The 19,598-nt window shown below is 35.0% G+C and overlaps 1 protein-coding gene across 1 annotated transcript in view; it reads left to right on the forward strand.

Moving 5' to 3' along the window:
- The window catches only part of LOC132036635 (uncharacterized), a 44,579-nt gene extending 25,641 nt beyond the window's left edge, over positions 1-18,938 (forward strand). The window contains exon 2 of the mRNA XM_059427016.1: positions 16,810-18,938. Within this exon, the coding sequence (XP_059282999.1) occupies positions 16,876-18,369 (1,494 nt within the window). The 5' untranslated portion in view covers positions 16,810-16,875 and the 3' untranslated portion in view covers positions 18,370-18,938. The remainder of the gene's footprint in view (positions 1-16,809) is intronic.
- The last annotated feature ends 660 nt before the right edge of the window (positions 18,939-19,598 follow it).

The following is a 19,598-nucleotide window of genomic DNA, read 5'->3' on the forward strand; positions in this document are numbered from 1 at the left end:
TTAATTATCTTATACATATATAATTTATAAATGTTTTTATACCTTAATCAAAGTTTTAGCTTCATAATATTTTGACATCAGGTAAAACGAAGTTTACACCTCTACAGTTGCAATAGTTTACATGATTGGAGTATTACTCTATGAATTCTAAGGTGGATTCTTATATTTGCTATATTTTTGTTTTGTCTAAGACAATAATTATAGAACAAGTGTGACATTTACATTTTAATGTTGTCATAAGTGGATGTCCATGTTTGACTTGGAAAAAAGAATTTTTTGTTAATGACCATAAAAATTAAAATAAAATAAAATAAAATGGACAGAGAGAAAAAGGGTTGTTTTTTTAATTTTTGGTCAAGCAAATGCTATTGTAAGATGCTGCATCGACAAAAAAAAAAAATCGAAAAAACCAACAAATTCGAGAAAACCCAAAAAAAAAAAAAAAAAAAAACCGAGATTGAAAAACCCAACTTTTGTTGGTTTGGTTTGATTTATGGTTTTAAAAACCCGACATCATTGGTTTGGTTTGGTATTTGAAAATTCCGAACCAACTCGGTCCATGTACACCCCTAATAGGCACTATTATAGAGTCGCTAATCAATGAGTGAAATGGAGTTTTACCTATAAAATTTGGGACTTCATAATAATAATTATTTTTTAGTTACAGAGGTTAAAAAATGACTTAGGAGCCTTTTGAACGTGATTTGAAATCATGATTATTTGAAGTTGAAGTTTTATTTGGACATGTAATTTGAATTTCTTAAGTTGTATTTTTCCTCATAGAGATAAAAACCCACAAGTTGTGAAAACTATCAAAACTTTTCGAATTCTTATACAATCTTATCAAATGAACAAATTGTAGCTCATAAACAAAACTAATACACTACTAGAAGGCCTTTCTAAAAAACACAACATCAATTGATCGAACTTTAGTTCAATAAAAAGTAAAATTGAGCATGAGTTGTAGTAAAACTATTCTTTAATACAATCCTCCCACATGGTATTGGCAATCTCTTAATATACTAATTGGCAATCTCTTAATATACTAACAACTTGCAGATCTTTTAATATTTGACATAAATGGTTGGTAAATATATCTATCAACTTATGGATCTTTTTTACAAAATATAAACTTGTGGGTCAAGTTTTACATTTTAAAATTTTGAAAACCCAAATCACACCTTTTTGGAGAATTTGAAATTTGATATCATGATATGAAGTTGAAGTCGAAATTTTGTGCAAATCCAAATCACGCTTGCATAGTAGCTAGCACGGGAGTACCACATATGTTGTAATTTTTTAGGTTCTCCCTTTGGCGTGGGGAACAGGGTAGGAAAAGAGAAATTAAATAAAAGAGCAGCTAGAAACTCAAAACTGTACTACTAAACCCAAGTCCAATTTGCTAGAGTACTTTGGCACGAAATGTGTTTTTTTGATACAGTAGTCTTTTTTAGGTTTAATGTATATGCGACTCGCTAAACTTGTCTCTTTTATCTATTTTGACATCTAAATTAAGTGTTGTTCCTATTTAAACTCTGAACTCATCCTCAAGCGTGTCTATCAAACCCCCTAAATCTTATTTTTAGATAAAAGCAGAAATTAACTTGGGGAAATGAAGGTGGAGTATATTTTAGACAGGCGGTAAGCTATTCCTTAGGTCATGGACGTGTCGATTTCTGTTGGTTCTGCTCTTCCACTGTCAGCTTAATTAAGAGCTACTATTTTTTCCCCTCTCAATTGTTGCTAATCTTAGCTAAAAGATGGCATAATTAAATTAGAATATATATTAGCATGTTAGTACATTGAAAATGAAATACTATGTAAGTCGGATTGTATTCGATAGACACATTTGAGGACGAGTTCAGGGGTTCAATAGAAACAATATTTAGTTGAGGTGCCAAAATAAAAAAAGGGATAAATTTAGGGGGCCGCATATGTATTAAGCCTTTTTTTTTTTTTTACTACAATGGTACGGTATGATTTATGATGTTACAACTCCCAGATAATAACGATTGGTGAATATCTACTTTACATACTTTGTTGCGAATTTTAGTTGTGACAGTATAGAGATCTTCCCAGAAAGATATAAGTGTGATATTATTAATTTATTTATATGGAGAGTCCAGTTTTTCTTTGGCCGTGTTTTCAAATACTTCTTTAATATTTTAAATTATTAATTATTGTGATTTATAATACTTTATGTAACTTTTTAATAGTATATAAATTTTGTTTAATAGAACTCGAAGATTTTATGATCAAATTCACTTCGAAAATTAGTCAACTTAACCCTTGTACTACAAACTATATCACATTTATAGAACATAATAGTAATATGAACTACATGCTTTGAGATTCTCTCAGAGTAATAGATTAATTCTGTAAGGGACTAACTTAAGGTTACACTTTTTACATTATATTAAGATCCGCAAAAAACAAATTAGAATTTTTTTTTATTTTAGCTAAACCATCCACCCAGGCTTTCACCTCCCGTGGTGGTGGGGGGTTTGGCGTGGACACCTAGCTCGTTATATATCACAACATAAAACAGGAAAAAGGAGGGGGACATAAAAACCAAAACCTCCGAAAGATAGAACGAGACAACACAAAACCCGGGTACATCAAGGGAGCATATGGAAGCCAAAGATTCTATCTTTGTTCCCAGACCTCAATCTACACTCCTGTACACCCTGTTGACACCTGATTTTTGACCTCCCGCAATTTACTTTACTTACTTAGGGTCCTTGGATAGTAAGTAAGATACTTTTGCACAACTCGCAGAGATTTCTGAATAATTTTAAACAATTATTCAGGTTAACATTTTTACTTCCCTAAATTAATGGTGACACTTTCAAAGCTTTATTAATTATTTAGAAATTTATCAGCATTTTACAGTACATTCTATAATTCCCCGACAGCCAATGCAATTTCAGATAATTGTTCATTTAATTTAGCAAAATCAGAAAAGTTAGATAAAAGACATCTTCATTTATTTTTTTCCAAGGGACTTGAGTAATTAAAAAGAATTCGCTACTTTTACCCCTCGAGCTTTGAATTATTGCTGTATAGGCATGTTTGTGCCACTTATGGCAAAATTATTTTTAATTATGATTTTTTGGCCTAATTATTATTATTGTGCATTAATGACCACCTCATGGTTAACCAACTCATGGTTCAATACAGCTGGTCAATGTTACAAATTTCTGAATTCCGGACGGCCTTAATTGAAATGTCCAAGTCATGGACGGATTAACTAAGGACGTTGATGCAAATTAGTCTTAATTGGTTAAATTAAATACCAGAGTAAGGCTATGCTTGCAAATAATTGATTGTGAGGATATTTATGCAATTAATTACGATGATTGACCGTAATTGTGATTTTTATTACTGAAAGGTCAATTTGAGGCTTTTTCTGCAAAAATGCGTTTCAACACTATTTTTAATTTGTTGCGTCTTCAATCGCCCTCGTTTTAATTATTTCCTTTTATGACTACGTGCTTTGAGTAACAACACCCCTTTTTGGATTATTTATTTTTTCCTGCAAGCGTATATACACTCGATATGTGCGCGTATACATGCGAAATATACAAAAGGGGTCAGATTTTGAAAAAATATAGGGCCAGGTCCAGCCCACAAAGGGGCTGACCCGGCCCAAGCTGCAATATAATACTCCCTCGGTATATCGACACCATAAGGGGGCCTTCATGTTATTTTAGAGGAGGGGCTAGGGTGAAACCCTAGCCGCCTCCCTACTCCTCACCCCTTTACCCTCATTCCCCCCTCCCCCCTAGTTGGGTCAAATCGCCGATACTGTGCTCCCACAAATGTAGTGACGTTGTTGGGTGGTTGAAAGAGGATGAAGCATTTAAGGCTTCATACTTTTTCCTCTGGTTTTGCCCCATTTTTCATCCAAACAACCCCTTAAGGTACGATTCACATTATAAGTCTCTTCTTTTACTTCATTTATAGTTGTAAGGAGCATTTGTGGCCGTTGATTTGCATGAATCTTGAATCTGAACTCTTCCTTTTTGTGGTCAGGGCTTGAACTACGAAGTCCCACATCGATTGTTTTAGATTTTAGGTGCATCCTAGGGTTTCTATAAATAGAAACCCCTTTTCATGAGTAAAAAAGGTCAAATTTTGAAAAATGTTAAGAAATTCAGATATAAAAATTCTCAAAGTTGAATATTTTTTTAGTTTTTCTTAAGGTTATTTTGATTTTCTCCAAAACCTAGTCTAAAATCTTGGTTTTATTTTATTTTGGTTGCTGGGCTCTTGTGTTTGGAGAGGGAAGTCTTCTCAAATCCACGTTTGGTCTTGGCCGTGCCCAAAAAAGGTAATATTCTTTTTATTTATTGCTCTCTTTTCAATTCCTGTCGATTTTGCTTTCAGTTGTTTATTTTTGAATGGTTTGTTGTTAGTGATAAGTGATTATTTCCAGCATTAATTGTTATAGTAACTTCCTAGTTTAACTGAGGCTTAGTGTGGTAAATGTAGGCAGTGAATAGGTGTTGTTGGTTCGACTATATCATGTATGACCTTGGTTCCACCCTTTATAGAGTTCAGTCATGCTGTAAAAAATAATCTAGTTTGATATGCTTTTCATTTGGCTTGTTCTTGAATGGTCTGTTTGTTAGCACTAGATAATGTTTGGTTTGCTTTAGTTATTATGGCAATTGCCTTGAATTAAAGTTTGGTGCTGATGGGATAAATATGGGCAGGCAGTGTTGTTGGTTTGATTGAATCACGTTATGATATTTGTTCTACTATTTCAATTATGCTGGTAGAAGGAGTTTATCTCTATATCATGGGTGGAGTGCCTGTTTTTCTTTAAGCTTAGGATAAAAAATGAATTAGTTTAGTTGAGATGTTGGCTGAGGTTTTGTTTGATAATGGTATGGATGAGTAACATAATAGGTTAAAAGGGGAAAGGGGGGTGACTAGTTATTTTTTGATTAAATGAGAAGAAGGTTGAAATGAGCTTGTAGTGACAATTACTAGATCTTAGATAGGTTCAAGACATCCTATTGATGGATCTTGTTAAGATTAAAATGGTTACTTCGAGGGTATATAACTTGTTTAGATTAAAATGGTGTTGGTATATGTCTATAATGTTGGTATATGTTTAAAGTGTGAGTCCTATGTGGAAGAAAGTGAATTTTGAAAAGAAGGATGTGATAGCTTATCTGTCTTCCCTGTTTGTTCCTTTGTGAATCATGTGAGCCTTTTGCTCAGAATTTGATCATTTGCACCTAATGTTAGTCTTATGTTATTGATATCTTCATCATGTGTATTATTGATACCATGTTTTGGTCTCTTGTGAGGGTGTAGACCTAAGAGATATAATAAGACTGTCTTCATGTGATTTTGTAAGGGTGTGGCCTTGTACTATTCCATGATCACCTAGATTTGTCATTTGTTTCTGTCACACATTACCCTTAGGTGGTTTAGCTCAATCTCTAATCTGCAGCTTGTTCTTTAACTTGTTACATGCCTCCTATGTGAACCTCTACTTGATTCAGTGTCAAAACTGAGTCACTCTAAGTCTGCTCTCACATAAATGATATTCCATGTGCCTCTTTTTATTTGTTCATGCTTGTTGAGTAGAGGCCCTTCCACCTCTTTAGAATATGTATGCTTGGCCCAAGTGTAGTTTGCCTCCTCTTATGATAAGTAGGACCTACTTGCTTTCTTTCCTCTTTTCCTGAGTTCTGCTCCATTTATTTTTTTTACAACTTGCTAGCTAAACTTGTATGAACTAGAGCTAAACATATACCTTGGCATTTCCTTTGATTGGCCTTGAACCAACACCTGTGCATGGCCTGCTTCAACTTTAAGCCCCACACCCCTTCCCTTTGCCTTCCCACTTGCCTGCTCATGCTATTTGTGTAAATGACTCATCTAAAATTGACCTGCATATGCATTTAGCCATCTGCATAGCACCTTGCCAAGCCCCCCTCTTGCATTAGCCCAGGCTCAAACTAGTTAGTAAGCATGCCCTCTTGCTTAGATAAGGTGTCCATGTAGGTTGATCACCATGTTTACTATGCCTGCATCCCATGTATACCTCTTGACTGAAACCTGCTTTGTCTTCTCCCTGAACTGCCACATTGCTTGAAGTAGTTTTGGCATCTGGTATACCTGTTGTTGTACTAAGTGTGTGATCATCCATGTCTTGTGTGTCTCGCTATTGTTCCTGTCATTTGTTGACAAAACACCCATGCTAAAAGACCATTGGATGATTGTCTAGATTGCTTAAGTGTATAACTTCCCTCTGGCAAACTCATCATAAAGTCCTGCCTATCATATCTCTGTCTCCCTCACCTTATTTAGTGTTTGTCCATGTTATGCCAGGTCTGCTTGTTTCTTTTTTCTCTTTTCTTGTTCTTTTTCCTTTCTTCCCTTGCTTGATGTTGACATCCATAGTCCCTCCCCTTTCTCTTAACATGCCTGTTCCCTGCCCCTGCTTCTCTCTTTTGGCTGCACCATCTTGTTTGTTTTGCCTCACCTAGTCATGTAGTCCTAGGTACCAACTTTGCCCACTCCTTGTACATTACTGTAATCTGTACCTAACTATGTACTATAGATATAGAAATTGGTCCTTGTGGCATTTTTATGACTTGTGCTGAGCTTATGACCATGTTGCATTCCTTTGTTGGTGATGAACTCTTTTGTTAAGACTTCTTGTTTTGCCTTGTTTTGTTCTGAGGCCTTCTCTGCTAGGTAAAAAAGGCTTTTGTTTGGATCTTTGGTCCTTGATATGGCATTTTGCTAGGCCCCCATCAGGCACCTACCTCTGTCCATGTATGCCTTGCCCAGTTTGCTTTGCTAATGTGATTGATTGCTACTATTCCCACACATATGATTGGTCACAACATCTTGTTTAAAGCAAGCTTGATGTCATTTGCTTGTGTGTACCAATTTGCCTAAAAAATAGTCCTGCATATCCCTTGTTTGTAAAGACTTGACCTCAAAATGGGCCTGATTTACTCTTTTCCTCTAGGCTGATCTTGTTTCAATGGTGTTGCCATATTATTAGTAACCTTTGCTCTCCTTCAAACTTGCTGTAAAAAATGCTAATAATATTCTCATGTTGTGCCTCGGCTGATCTGCTGAATCTTACCAAATCATTTCATGCTATGCCTTGCTTACATTTCTTATTCTTGGACAGTGTTGTTGTTTTGTCATGTGTGAGCTTAGTTGATTTTGTTTAGTCTTAAAGCCTTATGCTCTCTACTGTCTCTCTTTGGGGCTTATCAATTTTGAAATGAGTCGTGGTAGTTTGGGGTTGTCCAAGCCTTTCCCGGTGTTAGCCATGCCTGGGGTCCCTAGAAACCCCTTGGAACTTGTGCGACATCGGGTATACGGGGCAAGGACCCAGTCCCCATACCATGTCAAGTCTCAAACTAATAAAACTCCATTTTGGGACTAGTACGGGGTAAGCATAAAACTTTATATGTTTTTTTTTGTTTGATATGTACATATACATAAATATAGTTGATTATTATCATAGTGATAAGTTCAGCGATTATAAACTAACCGGTGTTTTCTTTCTTTTCCCCCCTCTCCTCCTACCACGTGACTACTCGGGTCAAAAATGCATAAACCACCCTCTTGGGCCTAAGGCCTAAGTAGGGATACTACTTCAAGAATAGAGTTCGGGAAGACAAAGAAGATAGCGAGGCGCGCAGAAGGCCCAGCCATGGGTGAAAATGGCCAACTAGGGGCTTGGTACGCCCCTAGTCTAACTTAGTCTCTTTACATTTATTCAAAGACTTGTTCCCATTTTGATGTGCTTGTACAAATGTATTCAAACTCATATTATAGTGGAAATCCTTATGATTGGAATTAGACGTCTTAGGACAACGGTTCTTATGCCGTTTAGTCGACTTTAGGTCCCCGTACGCGAGTTTTCTAAAAAACCACGGATTCAACATTTTTTTTCCTTTTATATAACTAAGTACCAAAGTAAGGCTTTAAACTGCTTCCAAACAGATCGCCACTGATTTTCCAAGCTTAAACAAACAAATCACGTTTTATAAAGTTATTTCATAAAAAATGAGTTTATTAATTAAATTCCTACTCCAAATTGAATTTCAAAAATCAGCTTTACTTGGACAAGTTTAACAAAAAATGAATCTATGCATGACCCCTTTTTGAATAATGTTGGGCTGGCTTTTTCAGAAGACAAAAATCAGATTTTGCTAAAGCCATGAAATCTATCTCTGAAAAAATAAGAAACTTGTTGGAGTTTTTTTAGCATGAACGCTGTTTTGGCCCAAGTTGGCCCAAATTAACCTCTATTTTTAGGCGGGATATACTCTTTAAAAAATGATAATAAAATATCTTTGCAAATGCTTGAAAGAACCTACGCGTAATATAAAGTTCCGGATAAGACTGAAACGTATCAATACGAGTCACCTTGAGCCTTGGTGTATGAGTATAAAATAAACAAGATTTCTTTATAGTTTACGTAAAGGGAAACTATTTACGCACGGATAATAAATCCGAAACTACGATACCCCTATAAATAAAGGGGGATATATTATTTCAAAACATATGATATACATGACAGTTCTTCTTTTGCGGGAAAATAAACACAAAATAAGCAGTTTAAACAAATACTCATACACTGGGATTCGAAGGTCAACCGTATAATACGGATCCTTAATACTGGGGTGCCTAACACCTTCCCTAGGGGATCACCAGAACCCTTACCTAGAACTATGAATTACGAAGGTTTTGTCACTGTATTTGAATAAACCCTTCAAAACCGATTTTTCTAATTTCCTAAAAATTAAGTGGCGACTCTTTTAAAACAAAGTCCGAAAGAGCACCAACGATTTTGAAGTAGCTTTTTTGCGAGCGCTAACCCCGCCCCAAAAATGCGAACCGTTACACACCCTAAATTGCAAAAAGATGATTCAGCCCAAGGGAGAGCAATCAGCAGAGATGCCCATTTAAGTCTAATCTTTCAATAATTTACAATTAGATCAAATGTTGTCCAGCGGAGAGGTTACGAGTGAAGAAAGTCTTAGTGACTCTGCATCTTAAAGCAGGTACCTATAGCCTGTCCAATCGGTAAGGTCTGATGGCTTTTCTTGGAAGATCATTGGATTGGTAAATAATCGTATCTTGAACTGTGTGGCTCCATTTGGATAGAGCATCTGCTATTTGGTTCGCTTCTCGGTAGCAATGTTGGAAAATGCATTGTTAGAGGTGGCTCAAATCTTTGATCTCCCTGATGACGTGTTCTAAATGCCATGGAGGTTTATTATTGCCTTGGATCATATCAATCACTAACTTAGAGTCACTTTCAAGCACGATTATATGATAGCCATTTTCATAGCACCGTTTTAAACCAAAAAGTGCCGCAGTTGCCTCGGCCAGATTGTTAGAGCTGTTTCCTAACCCTCGAGCGAAGGCCATTATGAGGTCACCTTTATGATCCCGAACTATTCCAATTGCTCCAATAGTTCAATCATCCAGTCTACTATCGTCCGTGTTGATTTTCACCCATCCAAACAATGGATATGTCCAGAGAATAGTCATACAAGCAATATGATGGGAGAGAGAGGTAAGAATATCACAAATCTCATTCTAAGAGTAGAGTCCATCGATGTTGATCTTATGAGTTTGAATGACCCGCCTAAGGTGGTTAAGAATAAACTAATGTATTGTGGTTAAGAATAAACTAATGTACTCTGGAAATATAAAGTTTCTTACCCCCATACTTTGCAGCGCATCTTGCTTTCCACAATTCCCAACAGATAATAATAGGGGTAATTTTAGTGATAGTTTGAATGATTGAATTTTGGGCTTTGTAGCTCCACCAAGTGTTGAGTATGGAGACAATAGGGTGATTTTCCCATCTAATGCCGAGAGGTCCTCCAAAGGTTCTCCAGGTTGTTTTAGCCAGGTCACCAATCGCAAAGTTGGGGTGCCTATAACAATTACACATAGAAATAGAAATAAGAGTTTGGCAAAACTTGGGAATAGTAACATCATCAAAAGGTAGTTTTTTCTTGATTAGTCTCCAACTAAGAAACGACATTTTAAAAGGTAAAAACTTATGCCAAACATTATTCAAAATATTAGAGTTACCTTGAGTCTTGACTCCTTGGTTTGTTGCCATGCCGAGGCAGTGATGAAGAGCCCCGATGAAGAAGCTGTAATTTCCAGATGGCTCTGTCAGGAACGAGAATATCTCCCAGCTTGGTAGTGTTGATCAGCTCAATAATGTATTTTGGTATCTGTTGGATTTGATCATAATGGAGAATATTTCCAACTCTAATATGCTTGATCAGAATGTTGTCTTCGGGTGCATCCATGTGAATAATATTCGCTAATGCTCCAATGTCCAGCTAGTTGTCCCACCAAAAGTTGATGTTGCCCGCATTACTCTTCCATAATATATTCTTTTCAGTCTTGTCCCTAACTTCAAGGAGCTTTTTCCAATTGTGAGATTGTCCTTTACTCCACGTCTTTTTAACATGATGAATCCTATTGCAATACTTGGCCATAAGGAAATCACTCCATAGTGACTGAGGTGTTCTGAATCTCCACCATCTTTTCATGGAGAAAGCTTCACTAATCGATTTCGTATCCCTGACTCCGCCTTCATCCTTCGGGAAACTTAAATTGTACCAAGAGCTCCAGTGGTATTTTTGCTTTTCGCCCGAAGTGCCCCAATCGAAACTAGCCAGATACTTTTCAATCTGCTCAAAAACTGCTTTAGGGGAAGCCATTTCCACTAACATGTGAAGTGGTTGGGGTTGGAGAACATGTTTAATAAGAACTGCCCTGCCACCAATAGAAAGGAGTTTTCCTTGCCAACCATTTCTTCTTGACAATTCTAGCGATAGCCTCAGAGAAATGGAAAATTATTTTCGTTCCGACATAGAGAGGGCACCCTAAATATGTGATAGGAAACTCGCATTTCTGAACCAGTAATATCTTTGATGCGTTGAATTATGTCGGTATCCATTTTGGAAGAAACCAAGAAGCAACTCTTACCTGTATTGATCATTTGGACAAAACAATTCTCGTAATTTTTAAGAGTCTGCATAACTAGATTCAAAAAAATTTCTGAGCCCGAGGTGAAGATCATCACAACATCCGCATAGGCTAAGTGAGAGATTTGAGGCCCCCTTCTGTGCATATAAAAGCCCTTATACATCTCATGTCATGGAAGATTGTTTAGCATTTTCGTAAGAACCTCTGCTCCAATAATAAAGAGAGCTGGGGAGAGAGGATCGCCTTGTTTGAGGCCCCTGGTCGAATGAAAGAAGCCTTTTCTATTCTCGTTAATAAGAATCGAGTACCAATTATTAGAAATAGATCTCCGGATCCATTCAGTCCAAGTGTCAGAGATCCCAAACCTTTTCAAGACAGCTAATAGGAAATCCCAGTCAACTCTGTTGTATGCTTTGGCCATATCAAGCTTGATCACAACATTACCTCCATCGCTATCTTTTTTTATGCCATGAATAATTTCTTGAACAAGAAAGACGTTTCCAATAATGAGCCGTTTTAACAAATCCAGTTTGGTTATAGGAAATAACTTTTGGAAGAATAGGTGCCAGTCTGTTACTCATAATTTTGGAGATAATCTTATTAGAGAAATTTACTCAAGCCAATAGGCCTGAGGTCAGAGAAAGTATCAGGGTGCTCGACTTTCGGGATCATAACCAAGTTAGTGCTAGTGTAGAATTTAGTTAAAGAAGCACCTCTAAAGAAACTTTGAGTAACATCTATTAAATCATGTTTGATGATATCCCAGCAGCTATGATAGAAAAATAACCACTGAAATCATCGGGGCCCGCTGCACTTGTTTTGTCCATCCCAAATTAGAAATGATAACAAGAAGTGTTAACCTTTGTAAATAAAGAAGTGCCCCTGTTCTTAACTCATAAGTGAAGAAGTGCAAAACTTTTAAACTTTGGTCATATCACATATATATGCCACTTTTGTGAATATCAAGGAATGGAAGTTCGTAATATGGACATCCAACCACGTGTGATGGAAATGACTGATTTCTATGAGTAGAATTAAGGAGAAAGGAAAAGAAGAAAGAGTTTAAGTAATATACGTAATTATTATTGTAAATATTTTTATATGTATTATCAAATTGTCTTTATCTGCTGTAGCAAGTAAATATATATTATCTTATTTTTAAAATTTAAAATTTGATATTTTAAAGAGGATTATCTATAAAAAAAAATTGAATATTTGATGGTGTAAATATTATGTATATTGATGATATATAACACTTAGATAATTAGGAATCTTTTTGGGGTCGTTGGTAATGACAGAAAAGGGGTTACCGCTTTTTGGGCAATATTTTCACTTTTGTGATGTTGAAGAGATGAATTTCTATGAGTCAAACATCCAATAAAGTGTAAGCCCTTATTAGTTTGATATGTTAATTGCGCACTACACAAACAAGGGAGAAGTGCTTAGGTTATAAAAATAGTAATTATCTTTTAGGATGTATGAGATTGTTAGTGGTGGCTGTATTTTAAAGGAGAGAGCATGTAATTGGAATTTTTTAAACTAGAGGTCACGTGTATACGATATTCTTAAACAAGTCTGTGAAGCACTGATTGTGATTTACTAGTACTTAATTACTCCTAATACTGTTGGACCTAAACAATTTTTTTCCAGAAATATAAAAAATGCAGAGCATTTTATTTTCAACTTTCTTGGGAGTCTCAGGTATGGAAAAGTGGAATGGAAGGGGGAGAACTTATCCATGGAGGCGCTTACAATATACATTAGTTTGTCATAGTTAGTGATAAATTTGAGGTGGCAATAGTAATTATTTTCTGTAATTAAGTAATTATAGCCTATGTACAGGCATGTATTGTTATTATGTATTTATTGAGTTGTTATAAACACCAAATGTAGGTTTTTTTTTTTTTTTTTTTAAACGGAGGCTTGCTGAGAATGAACACTACATTTCTAAGATATAACATAAAAGCTTTATTACTAAGCAACTACTCATTTATCAAATAGATAATTTCACTAGAATAATATTGAAGGAAGAAATATAAATTATATGAATATTCAAATTGCAGATGTTGCATTGGGAAGGATCTTCAAGAATAATCAAGAAATGTGGATGTTGGGATGTTCAAGTCTCATTACATAACTATGTAGTATCAAACAAAGTGATCTCAAATTAGTAAAGAAAGCGGTTACGAAGAATTAGAAATAGAGACAGACTGATTACTTATTGTCAAAATTATCAAAGACGTAGGGCCATTATTGATTGTCGATATTTGCTGAAAGCAAACAACGTCACTATCACACGCATGGGAGGCAAAAAAAAATGTGCAGAGTCTCTAACGAAAGACCACAAACATGCATAAGATTTGCTAATTTGGAGAAACGCGCTCAATGATATGAAATCTAATCTCCTAAGAAGTCGTGTAGCTCAATAACGGTGTTAATAAATTTATTAGTTTTTAAAATACTACTTCTGTGTCCTAATTTATGTGATTCCTTTTTAATTTGTTCCAAAAAGAATATCACCTTTTTATATTTAGAAATAATTTAACGTTAAATTCCCCTTTACCCTTTACCCTTAATGAGATGCTTTATAACCACACAAATATTTAATGCTTATTTTGGACCATAAATTCAAAAAGTCTTTATTTCTTTCTTAAACTCCCTGTTTAGTCAAATGATGTCACATAAATTGAGACGGAGGGAGTAATTATTAACGCGAATACTAGCGGGCAATTTGCACGATTACCCTTATTCGGGGGTGGTCTTTAATTTTTGCCTCTCAAATTGCTGGTCTTTAATTTTTTTCCCTTCCCCTAAAATACCCCGAGGTTCTGGGTTCGAACCTCGGTTTAGTAAAAAAAAAAAAAAAACGCAAGGCTGAGTTTCGTAGCAAATTAGGCCTATTAGAATTCCAGCAGAGTTAATTTTTATTTTTTTTTTGCCTTAAGCAAGAGATAAAAAAATTTGCCTAGGTAGATTTTTTGCGAAGCCTTGCCTTGCGAAACTTTTTTTTTGACTGAGTTGGGTTTCGAACCGAGAACCTCAGGGTATTTTTGGCCACTTTCTTAAGCGAAGGACAAAAATAAAAAACCAGCACCTTTGAAGGGAAACCAAATTAGGCCTCTCTTTAATTTTTTCCCCTCAACTAGGGGTGTTCACGGTTTGGTTAAAAATCGATCCAAACCGAAAACCAAATCAAACCGATTAAATAAATCGACATTTACTTGGGTTGGTTTGGTTTTAAATTTTTAAAAACCGATAGTATTTGGTTTAGTTATGGTTTTACGAAAAGCAAACCGAAGAAAAAACCGAACCGAACCGACAAATTTTATAAATACTTTTTATAATTATATATATACAAGATATTAATATTATAAAGACTTTTAAATAATTTATATACATTTTAGCAAAATTTTATTTATCTCTAATAGACTAATGAACTTTATACCTTAAGACCATTTTAAAAAGAAATGAATGAATTCAAACTCATTTATTCAATGAAACAGCTATGAGATTTACCTAAATTTATTTTTTGCATTTCTTATAAACTTTTTTTTCACTTAATTAAATTATAAATCCTAACACATTTTCTCCATAATGCAAGAAAACTATAGCTACCACAATAAAAGGATAATAACGAATTATAAGTTGGAAAATGATAGAAAAATCTCTCCTAATTGTAGGGGGAAAAAATGAAAGAGAGAAATACCGTTAGTTTTCTTAAAAACTGAAAAACCGACCCAAACCAAACCAAACCGACTACAACCAATGGATATGCATTATATTGGTTTGGTTTGGTTTTAATAATTTTAAAAACCGACTAGATTGGTTGGGTTTTGGTTTTAAACCAAAACCGATCCAAACCGACCCATGAACACCCCTACCCTCAACTCGCTGGTCTTTAATTTTTGACCTTCGCTTAAAAAGGTGACCGAAAATACCTCGAGGTTATGGGTTCAAGACCCAGCAAGTCAAAAATAATAATAATTTACAAGGCACCTATGCCTTTTTAGGCGAAGTTACATAGAACCTATGCCAAAGGCGGCAGACTTTGCCTTGTGAGGCAAACTTTTAGTTATGCCTTAAGGCAAAGTCTGCCACATAAGGCAAACTTTTTGCAAAAGCCTTGCCTTGCGATTTTTTTATTTATTTACTGAACAGGGGTTCAAACCGTAACCTCAGGGTATTTTCGGCGACTTTCTTAAGCGAAGGACAAAATTAAAGACCAGCAATTTGAGGGACAAAAATTAAAGACCAACACCTTTGAAGGAAATACGTGCAAAAAAATGAAGAGAAAATTACATCATAAGTCAAGCTATTAGAGTTAAGCACATAAATAGCACAACTTTTAAAGTTCTTCAAAAATAACAGATTTTATACCTTTATGATATATTTAGGAAAATATTATACCAAAAAGAATCCCTCTAAATTAGGGATTCAATAATATTTATTCATTTTTTATTATCATTTATCTCCCTTCTTTAAGGGATAAACCCATATCTATTATATTGATTATCTCTCTTCTTCAACAGATAAATATCTATCTTTATCAATTCTTTTTCTTATACACCACTCAACTGCTACTACATCTTCTTATTAATTTGTATTTTTCCTATTGGCGGTTGAGAGTTTTCAAAAATTTGGGCGAGGCTAAGGTTATAAAAAAAAATAGATTGAGTTATATTAAAATAATTATTACAAAATCTTTAAAAAAAATCATATTTATTAAAAAATAATATATCCAGCAAATTCACAACAGATTCGAAAGAGAATTATTATATTATGTATAGTGCATATATGAATATTATTTGTAGCACATCAAATTATACGAGGTACAAAAATTTATCACACAAGATATAATAAAAGTATACGTGGTATATGAAATGTATCCAAGGTTTTATAAAATGTATAACAAAATTATACGAGGTATATAAAATTTATTATACAAGATTTAATAAAAGTATATGTGGTATATGAATTGTATACAAGGTTTACTAAAATGTAAACAACATGTTAAGAAAAACTTATACAAGGTATAATTAAATGTATATAAGATATAAAAAGCAATTACAGAAGAATTGATAAATATTTTGTATAAGTTTTTTCTGATAGAAATTTAATTTTAAAATATTACTTATATAATATTTATATAATCAAAAGAGCTACAAGCGTGTATATGCTTAAAGTATTACGTATCACACAATTTTTATACATATTAATATTTTGTTTACCTTTTATATGCATTTAATAGGGATGAAGAAGTTATGGTATTAAAACTAGATGTAACCGATTTGGAAGATATTACTAACAAAAAAATAGGAACATGGGAGGTTTCCTTATACATAGGAAGTTGTTTTATTATAGAACTCTTAATTAAAGTGCTACTAAATGTTTACTGCATCTATCTGTTAACAATATGTAAATATTTTTATATTCTTGTCTACTTACGTTTTTTTCCCAAAAATGAATACCCACTATACCAATAAAGCCCATTTGACGACTTGGCCCATGATATAATCATACATGATACATAGTACAACCTTAACTTCTCTTGTCGGTTTCAAATGGAAATGAAACAGGATGAAACTTCCTCCACTCAGGTAAGCAAAACCCTTTAACATTCAACATTTGAATATTTTTTCCCTTTCATTTACTATAGTGTCTCATAAAGATTAAAAAAATGCTGTTATATAGAGATATATTTGGTACCCCTAGCAGAGAAGAGACACCCTAAACCTCTTCTTGATGAACAAAGTTTAAATTTTTTGTCCAATTTTCCCATTCCTTACAGAGTTACAGTCAAAAAAACCATTTTGTGTGATGAAATTTGATTAGCCAAGAATTGAGGTTCTTAAATTTAGCAATATGAATCTGTCATTGTACACAGCTAAAACAGTCTACAGGTTCTTGAGCTCCAAAGCCACATGTTGGTCTCAAATTAATCCAAAGAACAAGGTAAAAACTTGTAGGAGTGAACTCACAAGCACTAAAAAGCCTAAAGTAAAGTTAACAAACCAACAAAATGAAATCTTGGAAGCCATTTCAAATGGGAATTCTGTTTTCATTACTGGTTCTGCAGGGACTGGAAAAACCTATTTACTTCAGCATATTATCACTAAACTTAGGAAGATTCATGGGAAATCTCGGGTTTTCGTAACAGCCTCAACTGGGGTTGCTGCTTGTGCCCTTAATGGGCAGACTCTTCATTCTTTTGCTGGAATTGGTCTTGGTGATGCTAGTGATGTGGATTTGCTATCCAGAGTTACATTGGATAAGAGAGCGTATCGAAGATGGAATAAAGTTAGGGCCTTGGTTATTGATGAAATTAGCATGATTAGTGGTGAGGTTTTTGATAATCTTGAGTTTATCGCGAGGAGCATTAGAAGTGAAGAACTTGGTTGTGAGGAAAAGATTTGGGGTGGCATACAATTAGTTGTAAGTGGAGATTTCTTTCAGCTTCCACCAGTTATCAATAAGAAGGGAACAAAAAAGGAATTTGCCTTTGAAGCTGATTGTTGGAATGCTAGTTTTGATATGCAAATTGAACTTAAAATGATCTTTAGGCAATCAGATGCACAGCTGATAAAACTGTTGCAAGGAATTAGGAAAGGGAAGTATGATTCTGAGGATTTGAAGTTATTGGATCAATGTTGCTCAAAGGTGGAGCCAGATTCTTCAGCTGTTCAGCTTTACCCAAGGATTGATGATGTGAGCAAAGTGAATGCCGAGCGACTCGACCGTTTAGATGAGGTACTATTTCATTATCAAGCTCTTGACAGTGGAAAAGATCCTTGGAAGAAGCAGCTTAAGCATGGAATTGCACCTGAGTTGATCAAGTTGTGTGTAGGATCTAGGGTGCTTTTGACAAAGAATATTGATGTTATTGGCGGACTTGTAAATGGTGCTACTGGTACGATCTTAGAGTTTGCTGTTGTTCAAGATACTCATAAATCATATGACAATGAGATTTCTGACGTTTGTAGCAGTGGTAACATGCTACCTGTTGTTAAATTTGATTCCGGGCAAGAACTGATGATTGGTCTAGAAAGATGGTATGTAATGGAGGGAGATGTAGCGGTTGCCATGCGAAAGCAAATTCCCCTCATACTGGCTTGGGCTCTAAGCATTCATAAATGTCAGGGGATGACTCTGAACAACCTCCATACAGATCTCTACCGGGTGTTTGGCTTTGGGATGGTTTATGTTGCTCTTTCGCGTGTTAAAAGCTTGGATGGCCTTAATCTAGTCAATTTCAATCCGTCAAAGATCAAGGCAAACCCCAAGGTTTTGCAGTTCTACGAAAGATTGTCTGATGAAAAAGATGAACCAAAAGAAGACCGTGCGACTGATGAGATTTAAATTTGGAAGTCTGATGTAAACCTTGAACAATGGTAGTAGAATTCGAAAAAGCTTCTACATGGATCGCACTAAGGTTATCTTTGCCTCTCCTCTTCTTGTACTCTATTAAATCTGTTCCTGTTCCATTATGCTACAGTTGGCTGCTGACTAGTTTTAGGCTGAACTAGCTTAGGCGTTTGGAGGATTAACAGTATAGAGCGTCATCCATTTGCAAATTCTGTGGTGCTGCTTATTTTCGCTGCCAATAGTTGTGAGGGGCAGGAGTCTTTGGGGAATAAAGGGGGAAGCATCCATGCCCTACTCCGCCCGTTGGTAATAGCTTAAAATAAGAAGCTAGATATGTGTGTGGAAGACATACATGCGAGTTCAATGTAGAAACAAATCCATTCTTCATTATGAAAGAAGAAAGACGGAATATAAAGCACCATGGCAATACTTCCTTAAACTTCATAAGATGCAATGTCCATGTTCTAGATTTTGTCCCTTGAATCCTCAGAATATATGAAGTATCACAACTAGATGTAAAGACAGGTAATTGTAAAAGAATGGATATACCCATTTTTTACTGAGACCTATGGAGTGCAGCGCAGCACATGGTTCTCCTAAGTGTGTTCACATATTTCTGTATATCTTGATAATTACTAATGGAGCTCACATTCAGCTAGGAAGTGATCTTGATCCATGACAACCTACTTTACTCTGGATTGAGACTTTGGTACAACCAACTAGGTATTTCAGATGAAACAATTTTGTGTTCTAACATGTTTCTTTGCCAAGCTCCCTTGCCGGGGCTTGCTACAGTTGTTTGATAGGGCTCTTGCTACGTCTAACATCTTACCTAGGATACCATCATCGTATGAAAATTTACTTGTGTTCGATTGTTACTCTAAACACTCAGCTCCAATATAAACTTTTGAAAAAGCTAAAACCAAGTTGGATAATTCGTCATGATGTAAAATGTTTTTATGCAAATATATATATTGAAACTAATTTCTAGTTTCTAGATAATATATCAGTGTGTGGTTGAACATAAAAAATTGTATGGTCATGGTAGAACGTGCCTGAATTCAGACGAGACTAGATTATTTCCATGGTTGACATATCTGATTGTGTTTTGATTAAAGAATTGCAATTGGAGATAAGTAGACATGCAATTACCGCACAAGCACATAAGACAAAGTTTATCATAATTGACAGTTCTGAACAGATAGAAATTTATTAGTATTATA

This window comes from Lycium ferocissimum, chromosome 11 (genome assembly GCF_029784015.1).
Source record: "Lycium ferocissimum isolate CSIRO_LF1 chromosome 11, AGI_CSIRO_Lferr_CH_V1, whole genome shotgun sequence".
In the NCBI taxonomy this organism is placed as follows: domain Eukaryota; kingdom Viridiplantae; phylum Streptophyta; class Magnoliopsida; order Solanales; family Solanaceae; genus Lycium; species Lycium ferocissimum.